Source organism: Cannabis sativa, chromosome 4 (assembly GCF_029168945.1).
Source record: "Cannabis sativa cultivar Pink pepper isolate KNU-18-1 chromosome 4, ASM2916894v1, whole genome shotgun sequence".
In the NCBI taxonomy this organism is placed as follows: Eukaryota; Viridiplantae; Streptophyta; class Magnoliopsida; order Rosales; family Cannabaceae; genus Cannabis; species Cannabis sativa.
The window spans coordinates 13,020,103-13,032,829 of NC_083604.1; the positions used below are offsets into that span (position 1 = coordinate 13,020,103).

General features: G+C 32.8%; 2 protein-coding genes across 2 annotated transcripts; both read left to right on the plus strand.

Annotated features, from left to right (window-relative positions):
- The first annotated feature begins 2,522 nt into the window (after positions 1-2,522).
- On the plus strand, positions 2,523-3,065 carry LOC115694911 (ethylene-responsive transcription factor 5-like). The gene is made up of 2 exons (XM_061113536.1): positions 2,523-2,622; positions 2,710-3,065. The coding sequence occupies exons 1-2, from the start codon at positions 2,523-2,525 to the stop codon at positions 3,063-3,065; spliced, it is 456 nt and encodes a 151-aa protein (XP_060969519.1).
- A 4,188-nt stretch (positions 3,066-7,253) lies between these two features.
- Positions 7,254-11,787, plus strand: LOC115715205 (respiratory burst oxidase homolog protein D). The gene is made up of 8 exons (XM_030644049.2): positions 7,254-8,444; positions 8,597-8,759; positions 8,879-8,927; positions 9,052-9,981; positions 10,079-10,290; positions 10,398-10,500; positions 10,596-11,166; positions 11,284-11,787. Exons 1-8 carry the CDS (start codon positions 7,772-7,774, stop codon positions 11,391-11,393), a joined length of 2,811 nt encoding a protein of 936 aa, XP_030499909.2. The 5' UTR covers positions 7,254-7,771; the 3' UTR covers positions 11,394-11,787.
- The last annotated feature ends 940 nt before the right edge of the window (positions 11,788-12,727 follow it).

The following is a 12,727-nucleotide window of genomic DNA, read 5'->3' on the forward strand; positions in this document are numbered from 1 at the left end:
TACATTTGACATTTTCTTTATTTATTTTAAAAATATATAGGAAATAACTGTCCACTTCCTCACATCTTTATATACACGTATTTAGTTTTCTATAATTTAATTAAACTTTACACAAAATTAGGTGTTGGTATAGTAAAAATTTAGTTATAAAAAATAGAAAAAATCAATTATACTTTATATATAAATTAATTATTTGTATAATAGTGGGTTTGAATTTTATTATTTGTATGATGTATAATCTTCCATAAAATTTAAAAATAATAATATAAATAGAGAACAATATTAACTTGTAATACATTTTTTTTCTGTACAAACTAAAAAACATGTAATACATATAAATTGAATATGGATTACAAATTAGGAATCTATATATGATAATTTAATTGAGTACTAGTCGCTAAAATAAATTGGGTATAAAAGTATAACATTTAAAAATATTAAGTATTTTAGCTACCATTTACTCGAATATTTAAATAAAATAAAAATAGGGCTATTTACAAAAATATGGGAAAATAAGGATAAGTTTTGATATATATGGCATAAAAACTTAATTACACTAAATATGGCATTTTTTTAAAAAAACTTGCAAATATGGGAAAAAGTCATGAGGAATGCCATAAAAAACTTTAAATTTGTGCTTCTTTTTATTTTTTTTTCTTTTTTTAAAAAATAAAACACTACAATAAATAAAAAATGATCTCAACTATAGATGTTATTTTTTTTTTTACAGATTTTAAACTTGTTTTTTTTCTTTGTTTTTTGTTAAAAACTAATTATTTCATTAAAAGCAGCAGAAAAAAAAACCAGTTTCATCAACATCATCCTGAAAAAAAAAATAATATAAAAAATTATAATCTAAAAATAATACAAACTTTAAAAATCAGTTTCATCAACATTGAAAGAAACTAATAATTTCATTAAAAGAATTGAAAAAAAAAATAGTGTCTTTAAGTTATTACAAATTTTTTATTTTAAGTTACTTTTTTATTATTTTATTTTTAGGTTCGAAACTTACACTTATATTTTGTTTTTAAATTATTGGTATGCATTGTGTATTGTTTTGATTATATTTGTGATTAGTATTTTTTTTTTTTTGTATTTGTGTGTGTGTGTGTGTGTTTTTTTTTAATTTGATTGTTTGATTAAACTGGTTTCAGTTAACTTCATTATTAACATTTAAATTTTGTTATGATCTTTTATAGCGTCAAAACTGGTTTCACAGGTCGAAACTGGTGTCACAGATTTAACTGTGTATGTAATGGGGTTGCTCCATTTTTATGATATTATTGTATATTTTTTAGTTTGTATAAAACCAGTTTTATTATTGTATGATATTTGAACAAAAATTTTTATTTTATTTTAAATAATCAGTTTATGACACACATATTATTTTATTATTTTCATAATTGGTTTTTTTTGAGTAACTAGTTTTCATAACTAGTTTTTTTTCACTGTTGTTCATAATTGAGTTTTAAGTTTCAATTTTTTATTTGATTATTTCAAGAAACTGGTTTTTAATTGTTTGTTTTTATTTTGATTGTTTTACTAACTGGTTTTTCACATTCCACAAATTTTTTTGTTATTCTTTTATGGTTTTTATTGTATTTTTGTCTCTTTAATTTTCTTTGTTTCTCTTTGATTTTAATTTCTGATTCTCTTTGTTATATTTGCTGCATATTGTATGTTTAAATCAACTCTGATTTTTGAGCAAACAAATAAAAAATTAAATGCCGGATTAAAAAATGAAGTTAGAAGTTTGGTTATAAGGTATTGCTATAAAATTTATATGTTCGAAACTGGTTTTTAAATTTAGTATCGTTTGTAAAAATTTAGTTATTAGACATTGTGTATTTTTTATTATGTTATTGATGAAACTATTTTTTTTTGTCTCTTTTAATGAAATAATTAGTTTCTTTTAATATTGATGAAACTGGTTTTATAATTTTGTATTGTGTTTTTTTGGTAGAAAAAACCAGTTTTTTTTTTTATGTATTTATGCCATATTATATCTTATTTCATTAAAAACAGTTAAAAAACCAGTTTCATCAACATCATATTGAAAAAATACAATACAAAAAATTATAATCTAAAAATGATACAATAACATCATAAAATGGAGAATCCCCATCACAGAACCCTCAAAACCTATGAAAGAACTTATGAATCCTGTGCAACTAGTTTTGATCTTTTAAAAAATCATAACAACACATAAATGATAAACAATGCATATAACTGAAACCAGTTTTTATCGGTCAACCAAAAAAAATACTAACAGATATAATCAAAACAACACACAATGTACAATAATAATCCAGAAACAAAATACAAGTGTAAAAACTATTTTCGAAACTAGAAAAAAAAATAATAAAAACAAAATTAAAATAAAAGTAATAACATAAAATGAACCAACCCCATTATAGTACTCTCAAAACCTGTAAAACTAATTTTAAATCTTTGAATATTGTGAAACCAGTTTCGAAGCTGTGAAAAATCCATAAAAATACTCTTATTATTACAACTTAATGGCTTTGGAAGGAGAAGTTACCACTTTGGAGCTGATAAGGCAACATCTTCTCAATGATTTTGGTTCAATGGACAGCTTTATCAACAGCCTTAACAACTGTACGACCAATATTAATACCCAAAACTAAACTCATCACATTGATCATGATTATTCCTTCTCATTGCAAAATAACCAATCATTCAAAGTTCCAAAGAAAGAAACAACTAATAACGATGACTATTGTGAGGAGGCTAATCATAGTTTTGAGTTTCAAACCAAACCAAACACATCAGTTAATACCGGCGGCCACTACTCCAAACCCTCCAGTTTAATCCAGTGCCGCCCCTCTATTAACGTAGCCATACCACTGCCAAATTCTTCGGTGTCGGTGAAGGTTCCGGCCATGTCATCGTCAGCTTCTGACAACGCTCCTGCCGGCAGATACTATCGGTCACTGGAGCTATTTTCAACTACCGGAGCTAATAACAATCGGAGCAAGAATCGACCACCGGAGAAAGAGAAGAAAAGAGAGAGGCAGCACCTGAGAGATAAACAACTTTAAAAAAATTAGGGTTTGACTTAGAAAAAATACAAAAGCATTAAATATGGTATTCAAAATTAATAATACCATAAATATGGCATAGTATATACCATATATAAGTTTGAAAATAAAAAAATGCCATACAAAATGGCCAAACTTAAAATTGCCATATTTATGTAAAAATATTTCAAAATCCCATATTAGGTGTAATTTTCACATAAAAATATCATACGAATTATTATAATAACAACTAAAAAATGTTGTACTTTAAAAATCTTTAATAACTTTTTTATTATGTCATTTATTCTGTTTATATGACATTTATGATTAAAATGTCATTATTTATTATTAATAACACTATGTCACGACATTTAAATAAAAATGTCATTTTATATAAACTTTTATGACATTAAAAGGAAAACGCCATGAAAGTTTTGTTCTGAAAAATCTTATTTGTTGTAGTGTCAAAACCACAACAAAATCACAGTCAACAACAACATAAATAAAGGAGCAACCTGCCCATTTTTTAGGGTGTGATTTTCCAGCTCAAATAGAGAATACAGCAGCCATTTCATGAAGATACAACCTCAGAAAACAAGAGAGAAAATAGAGAGAGTTAGAGAGTTTTCTTTTGTAATAAAAGCAGAAAAATAAAAGAAGAAAAGAGAGTAAAAGCTTGAGATTACCTACTGAAATTGTGGCTAGGAATCTCCAACTCCTTGTAATCGGTTTTGACACTACAAGAAATGTCACTTTTGTCAACACATTTTTGTGCTGGCAAAAGTTGGTATTGCGCTGGTAAAATAGAATTTACTTGTGATGTGTTGGCAAAAAGAGTTGGCAAATCAACGTTGGTATTAGAACTTCTGCAAGCATAAAATAAAAAGCGCTAGCAATCCCGGCACGTAAATGCGCTGGTAAAAGTTAGATTTTAGCCACTGCAAATGTACGCTGGTAAAACTTTGACCTCTTTGCCAGCGCAGTTTGCGAAATGCGCTGGTAAAAGTGACATTTCTTTTAGTGTGACATGGATAGTGAATAATCAAGCATCTTTGCGGAGATGTACCCTTGATTTTGAGGGGAACTCCGAAATCAACTATTGTGTTCTTCTTTATTTTTTCTGTTGAGTTTTTCGGGTCTCTTTTCAATAACCAACAAAGATCATTTTAGATCTTTGCTGTCATTTTTGGGTGTTTATTTTGGTTGTACAGGTTCGGTTATGGAGAGGTGTGACTGAGCTTGAAGAAGAAGAAGAAGAAAGGTTGAAGGAGCTGCTGTGGGGGTCGACTGTAGGAGGCTCACGGTTGCAGCAAGAAGGAAGGAGAAGAAGAAAGGAGGGCTGCTGCTAGTAGGGGTGTGCATAAATCGATCCAATCCAATGAGAACCGACCGATCCAATTACAACCGACCGACAAACATTGGATATCCAATTGTGATCGGATCGGATTGGATGTTATTTTTAAATATCCAATTGGATCGGATCGGATGGTGGATGGGGTGTCTAAAAATCCAATACATCCAACATCCAATCGAACTAATTAGTATTTTCATTTAGTTTGGATGAGTAATTAGATTTTATATTGTTATACGTCAAATTTATATGTATATATGAAAATTAACATTAAAGTTTTACTCTTTTTTTCTTGGATTGGATGGATCCAGTCTGATCCAATACATACTGGATCTAAAATATTGGATGGATCCAATCCGATCCAAAAAATATTAGGTTTAAAATATTGGATAAACCCAAATTAAATAAATAAATATATATGAAATACATCCAATGGATAGAACCGATCCAATCCAACATCCAATGGATGTTGGATCGATTGGATGATGAAATTAATTGGATCGGATCGGATGGTAAAATCTAACATCCAATATATGATTGGATCGGATCTGGATAGGCCTAAAAACATTGGATGTGATCCAATGAACACCCCTAGCTGCTAGGGTTCGGCTAAAGCTTCTCTTACGGAAGAAAGAAGTGGCTGCTAGGTTTTTTCAAAGGAGAAGTAAAGAGAAGGGGCTACTAGGGTTAGAGAAAAGAAAAGCTTTATACTGCCACAAAGGGGATAGGATTTTGAGGGAAATACCTTGTGATCCGCACAAGGGGGAAAGGTCAAGTTTGACCTTAGTTTTTTACACTTTGTGGTGCTGGTGTAGGGGCATTATTGGAATACTGAATTTCCTACCTTATATTTAAAATTAAAATATTTTTTACATATTTTTCAGGACATAAATCTAACACATATGTGATCCGAATAAAAATCACTCGTCATTACTATTTAGTGTTTAATAAACTATACTTATAATTCCATATTAAAAATATCATTTGTTAATAGTTCAAATTATTATATAGGTCAGGGGGATAATATTTTGTCTTTGCATACTTTATAATATATGTCGCCATTGTGTTTATTTCTCTTTATTTTCCGCTTTTATATATTTTGCTATTATTGTACGATTCACGGTGAATAACTAGATTGTGTTTCGGTTGCTTACCTTCTTGTATGTTAAGGCGAGGATATATTTCTACTTATTTCTACATATTGGGATTTGTCCCCCAATAAGTGATTCTTACTCCTGATCCTTACGCTTGAAGGTCATGTGTCTTTTTTATACGAGACTGTAAGGTTTAAAAACCATCTGATAACACATCTAAATGATTTATCTTCTAATTCACATATACTTACGAACACGTGTTCTTATTAAAGTAACCTAGAAACTCATATATGCATTTTAAAATGATGACAATTTGATTTTGCAATCTACTAAAATGATATTTTAAGGAAAGAAAATGTCATCATTCGTGTAAAAGCATACGTATAATATAATGTATATGAAATGGCTTGTTGTATGAGCGGCGGTGGAGAGATAAAGGTGCAGCTTTATCGTTCACATTAATTTGTCTTTCATATATAATAAGTGTATACATATGGGGAATAAGATAATAATATAATAACAACGGAGTCATAATGATATATGATTAAGGATAGTGTTGAGTAGTGGTGAGTGGTGTGTGTGTGTGTAAAAGGAAGTAGGGTTCGAAAGAAATTGAGATGATAAAAGTAGAAATTCTGAAACTGAATAGTGGATACACACTAGTTTTAAGTGTGTGTGTCTTTAAGTGGCGAACAAGATATAATGATTTTTGTGGTTTTGTCAAAAAAGTGCAAGAAATTAATAAAAGACAATCGTGTTAATGTCAAAGAAGAAGACTAATGTAATGATGTCATAATAACAAACCATATTATATTTTTCAGGAAAGGAAGACTTAGTCGGATAGTCGAATTATTTGACTGTGGTGCAATTTATGTGAAAACGCGTTCTTTACAACTTATTAAACAACAACAACAAATGCCGGTAGGCTTGATTTTCAAGAAGGAACCCAAGTATACAGGAGGAGCCCTGTTCCTGCTCCATGGTCTCCGTCAACCCACTCTCTTTTATTTGGGCCCAAAAGCCCACCGAGTCCTTCCCCTCTTTATTATTCTAATTACTTTTTCTAATAAAAAATAAATCCAATATATTAGATCAATTGTCTTTGCCAAGTCGTCAAACCTACTTTTCTTTCTTTTAACAACCGAGGATACATAGTTTATACAAAATAAATAAATAATATTCATACATGCATGTGATTTATTGTAAGTGACGTAAAGGCCTCTTCGCCGAGGCTATATTGCTCTTGTTAACTAATAATAAATAATAATAATGTAACCTATTGTTTTATTTATTACAAGTAAGGAGATACAAATACAAAAAGTTTTATATCTATATATATGTGAACATGCATTTCATTCCGATTAATATTCGATCGGTAACGATAATACAATTTGCAAACAAGAAAAGGGTCAAGCTTGATGATATATATTAATTATGAAATTATCGGTTAGTATGTACGCAATTGGAAACCCATGCATGTATTAAATTATTTATGTTATATAATATATATAACAATTATTGATCCGTATTCACACACGTGAAAAACATCTTTCAATTTAAACGTTTTGAGTTTGATTAATTGTAAACACCTAAAGAACCAAAAAAAAAAAACAAATAACATGTTCAATTATATATCTAACTACACGGCTGAAATGGAGCAGAGAAAACCAAAACAAAGACAATAAAAAGAAAAGGAAAAGGAAAAAAGAAATCGTGATAAAATAATAATAGTTGTAGTTGACTCAGAAAAGGTATTGGTGGGTGGTGAGGTGAGTAAGAACAAGAAGTTAGAAGAAGGAAAAGAAGCATAAAGTTGGCTGTAGCTAAATGGTTTGAAATAAATTTGTCCATATAAATCATTTATTAAAAATTCTTTTGGTCATCGGATACGGTTTGACCACCCTTCCTCCCCCAACCCAATTTCCTACAACTTTCTCATTTTAGCGTTGCGTTTCGTTTCGTTTGATTTCGCTGTGTTGCAACAATTGCCTTGCCTTACCATACCTAAGAAGTACGACATCACTGCTGACTTTGACTTTTATTATCAATACCACCATTATAATATTCTATTATATATTATGTATATATATAAACAGCACAAACTTCCTCATATCAATATATCTATATTTCCATTTCTAAAACTCCAATTATCATTATCCCACCCACTTTCCCCACTTTTCTTTGAAAAAAGAAATCTCTCTCTCATTTTGGCATTAACTCAAGAAATATAAATCTAGAATCTGGCCAGCCAAAGGAGATAGCCTAGAGATCTAGAAAAAAAGATGAGGAGAAGTAACAGTGATAAAAGGAGAGGAGGAGGAGGAGGAGGAGATCGTGAGATGACTAAGGCCTCTTACTCATCATCATCGAAAGATCATCAAGAACTGGCAGTATCATCCGCCGACGATGATGAAACTTCCTTCATGAGCAGAGGAGCTGGTTTCAGTGGTCCTCTCGAAATGAGTAAAAACAATCACAACAGTAAAAACAACAACGATGATGACGACGACGACGCCTACGTTGAGGTCACTCTGGACATCCACGACGACACAGTGGCCGTTCACAGCGTCCAAGCAACCACGACAGGGAACGAGGACCCTGAGCTTGCTCTGCTCACCAAGAAGACTCTTCACGACATCAACAAGTCCTCTAAATCCTCTTCCTTCGGCTCATCTCGTTTCCGTACAGCTTCATCTCGTGTCATCACTCACGTTTCACAGGAACTCAAGCGATTGGCCTCAAACTCAAAGAGATCTTCTTCCACCACTGCTAGTAGGCGCTTCAACCGCAACAAGTCCGCAGCCGCACACGCCTTGAAGGGCCTCAAGTTTATTGCCGCCAAGACAGGTGGCGCCACCGCCTCTGCCGCCTGGTCTGCCGTTGAAAAACGATTCGACCAGCTCACTGCCAATTCCGATGGCCTTCTTCACTCTTCTCTCTTCGGCGAATGCATAGGTACTACCTACCTCTTGTTTGCTCCCAAACCATATCCATAACTTTTTTTTATTATGGTAAATGTTAGGGAATGATAAAAGTTGAATAGAATTTAAAATAATAATAATAATAATAATAATGACGTTGACATTACGTATGTGATTACGTTACAGGAATGAACAAAGAATCAAAAGAATTTGCAGGGGAGCTTTTCCGGGCACTGGCTCGGAGGCGCAACATAAGTGGTGAGTACATCAACAAGGCACAGCTCCAAGAGTTCTGGGAACAAGTCGCCGATGAAAGCTTTGACTCCAGACTCCAGACTTTCTTCGACATGTACGCGCTTCACAATTTTATATATATGTATTAATAAGTATTACACACAATTAATGCTATCATAACATAATAAATTAAATGCGCACAATTTATACTGAAAATTATTAATTATTATGCAGGGTTGACAGAGATGCTGATGGGCGAATCACAGAGGAAGAAGTCAGAGAGGTAAAATAATTTATTTTATTTATTTTAACTAATTAACTATTATACATGGTCATTATCAATGTCATGTGTCCTGGTCTCGTAAACATTAATTTAATTACTCTGTTTCGATTTTTTGTGTTTACAGATTATCAGTCTCAGCGCTTCGGCAAACAAACTATCTAACATTCAGAAACAATCAGAAGAGTATGCAGCAATGATCATGGAAGAACTAGACCCTGAAAACGCTGGTTACATCATGGTTCATAATTTGGAAATGTTGTTACTTCAAGCTCCAAACCAATCGGTCAGGGTGACCGACAGCAGGATTTTAAGCCAGATGCTTAGCCAGAAACTGAAACCGACTCAGGAGAGCAATGCCTTGACTCGTTGGTGGGAGAGGACCAGGTACTCCTTAATGGACAATTGGCAAAGGGTGTGGGTTATGATGTTGTGGCTTGGAATAGTTTCGGGTCTTTTCACCTATAAGTTTATTCAGTACAAGAACAACGAGGCTGCTTTCGAAGTCATGGGATATTGTGTTTGCATTGCTAAAGGAGGCGCCGAGACACTCAAGTTCAACATGGCACTCATCTTACTACCTGTCTGCCGAAACACCATCACCTGGCTCAGGAACAAGACCAAGTTAGGTGTCGTTGTTCCTTTTGATGACAATCTTAATTTTCACAAGGTGATTGCTGCGGCAATCGTTGTTGGCGTGGGGCTTCATGCAGGGGCTCACTTGACATGTGACTTTCCGCGAATTCTCGACGCCTCAGAGGACAAGTACGAGCTCATAGAACCTTACTTTGGTGAAGAACAGCCTGAAAGCTATTGGTGGTTTGTTAAAGGAGTCGAAGGTGTGACTGGAATTATAATGGTTGTGTTGATGGCCATTGCTTTCACTCTGGCCACCCCATGGTTCAGGCGGAACAAGCTCAACCTGCCCAAGTTCTTAAAGAGGCTGACTGGTTTCAATGCCTTTTGGTACTCCCATCACCTTTTTGTCATTGTCTACACTCTCCTTATTGTCCATGGAATTTATCTCTATCTCACAAAGACATGGTATCAAAAAACGGTAAGTAACTAATTAATTCAATTTTAGCTATATATTGATGATTCTATAAAACGAGTAATGTTCTAATGAATTACAACTGTTTGATTATATATGGCAGACATGGATGTATTTGGCAGTACCAGTGTGCCTTTACGCTTGTGAAAGGTTGATCAGAGCACTTAGATCAAGCATCAAAGCTGTTAAGATTCTGAAAGTGGCTGTATATCCTGGAAATGTGTTGGCAATTCACATGACAAAGCCACAGGGTTTCAAATACAAGAGTGGTCAGTACATGTTTGTTAACTGTGCTGCTGTATCCCCCTTCGAATGGTATGCATCATTAAAAAATACTAATCTAACTTACCCTTTTCTTGCATTGTATAAGATTCAATATGAATAGACTAATTCATCATGAATATATGTTTGGGTATATGCAGGCATCCATTTTCTATCACATCAGCGCCTGGAGATGACTACTTGAGCGTTCACATTCGAACACTCGGCGATTGGACTCGGCAACTCAAAACTGTCTTTTCAGAGGTCAGCCAACTTAGCCTATATATAATCTCTGAAAGCATATCATGCGTATTCATGTATATCATTTTTAATATGATTATTTGATGTTATTTTAACAGATTTGTCAGCCTCCAACGGGTGGAAAGAGCGGTCTATTGAGAGCAGACATTCAAGTTGGGGGAAACAATAACCCGAGCTTCCCCAAGATTTTGATCGACGGTGCATTCGGAGCTCCAGCACAGGACTACAAGAAATACGACGTGGTATTGCTTGTTGGACTTGGGATAGGAGCCACACCCATGGTGAGCATTGTCAAAGACATCATAAACAACATGAAGGCCGAGGAGAATAGATCGAATAATCCCTCGTCTTCGTCAGTGTTCAGGACCCAGAAAGCTTATTACTACTGGGTGACAAGGGAACAGGGTTCGTTCGAGTGGTTCAAAGGGATACTTAATGAGGTGGCTGAGATGGACGAGAGAGGCCTCATTGAACTCCACAACTACTGCACCAGTGTATACGAAGAAGGAGATGCGAGATCAGCTCTCATTGCCATGCTTCAGTCTCTCCACCATGCCAAGAGTGGTGTGGATGTTGTCTCAGGCACTCGTGTCAAATCGCATTTTGCCAAGCCAAACTGGCGCCAAGTCTACAAGAGGATTGCTCTTCAACACCCTAATTCTCGAGTTGGTAAGAAACTAACCTTTAGAAACCGTTAATAATTATAAATATATTTGTTTATAGTTTTTGTTCTTAAGGTTTATCTTAATTTCATAGCAATTAATGGTCATATTAATGTAAATGCAGGCGTGTTTTACTGTGGGGCACCGGCACTGACCAAAGAACTCAAACAACTGGCTTCCGACTTCTCCCACAAGACCTCGACCAAGTTTGAGTTTCACAAAGAGAACTTTTGAGTACATATATAATTAAATGTTAATTATTAAGATTAGATATATCATTTCATTAATTATTTTTTTGTAATATTATTATCTTAATTTCATTCGATCGATTCTATCAATCGTGTATATGATTGATCAAGTAGAGAGTAGTGGTGATCACTTTTGTAGTGAAAGAGAAAAAACGGTGACTAAGATGGACAGTGACACACTAGAGAGACAGAAAGTAGTACCCATCAAAGAATGTCTCACCACAGTTTAGAAAAGAAGCAAAGGAAAAAATAGTGGTGGGAGCTAAGCCATCCAGCCAGCTGCAAAATGCCGATAATTTAGTCTAGATCAATTGCATATACATACAATATAAACTTTTGTAACCTGGTTATTTTTCTAATAGTGATTTTTTTTTCTTGAATATCGTATATATAGCATATATATATATATATAAGAAGTGATAATGAATTAGCAGAGAAAAGCACTATTATTAAAAGTAACATATATTTTAAAATGTAAGTGGAAAGAAGTGGTGCATTATAAAGATTGTAAGTGGTCCAAATTGTTACATCACAGTATCACACCATATAAGATATAAACAATAATTCATTCATAAGACGACAACTAAACGTTTTTGTGGTGGTATTTGGTTTTTGTTCTCAATTCGGAGCTGTAATATCTTCTCTTGGACTTTTTTGATGTTAATATCTTATCTTATCATCACAATTATATGAGCTATGAAGAGGCTTCAGCACGAGTTGCTATCGAACTATACCCGTTCGTTTGGTAAGCTTTTCTTTTTGACAAAATTGGGTAAGCTTTAAATAGCTGTTCGTTAGCTTTAAAATAAAAGGTATATATTTATAGAAAGTATATTGTTTTTGTTTGTTTTCTTTAGTGTTGGATAACTATAATAAATATAAGCTAATGAAAAACTCTTTTTATGAATTATAAATATTATTCTAGCTTAGATTAGAACAAATTAATATTAATTAAACTTATTTAAAAAATATATTAATTTAAATTAATAATATTTCTTGTAATCTTCAACAGAAAAAAAAAACGTTAATTGCAACATTATATTAATATACAGAACGCACCGTATATTTAATATTTTATATATATAAAGTTATTAGTTTTAACATATATAAAGAGAAGAACATGTACGGTGTCTGGATATTTAATAAAAAACGAAGCCATGTGAACACTGAACACTCAGTTCAAGTGGGACATATATATATATGGAAAGTCAATTTTGTATTGTTAAATTTTGGTATTTGGAAACTTATAGGAAGCTTATTTTAGCAAGGGCAAAAGTCTTAACAAAATTATTTTGACGTATATAAGTTTTTAATTTTGAA

Excerpts from the sequence above, each read along its gene's own strand:
- LOC115694911 (XM_061113536.1), top strand. The coding sequence starts at position 2,523 with ATGGCTTTGGAAGGAGAAGTTACCACTTTGGAGCTGATAAGGCAACAT. Across the intron at positions 2,623-2,709 it reads TATCAACAGCCTTAACAACT|TTCCAAAGAAAGAAACAACT; the intron begins GTACGACCAATA and ends AATCATTCAAAG.
- LOC115715205 (XM_030644049.2), top strand. The coding sequence starts at position 7,772 with ATGAGGAGAAGTAACAGTGATAAAAGGAGAGGAGGAGGAGGAGGAGGA. Across the intron at positions 8,928-9,051 it reads CAGAGGAAGAAGTCAGAGAG|ATTATCAGTCTCAGCGCTTC; the intron begins GTAAAATAATTT and ends TTGTGTTTACAG. Across the intron at positions 10,291-10,397 it reads GCTGTATCCCCCTTCGAATG|GCATCCATTTTCTATCACAT; the intron begins GTATGCATCATT and ends GGGTATATGCAG.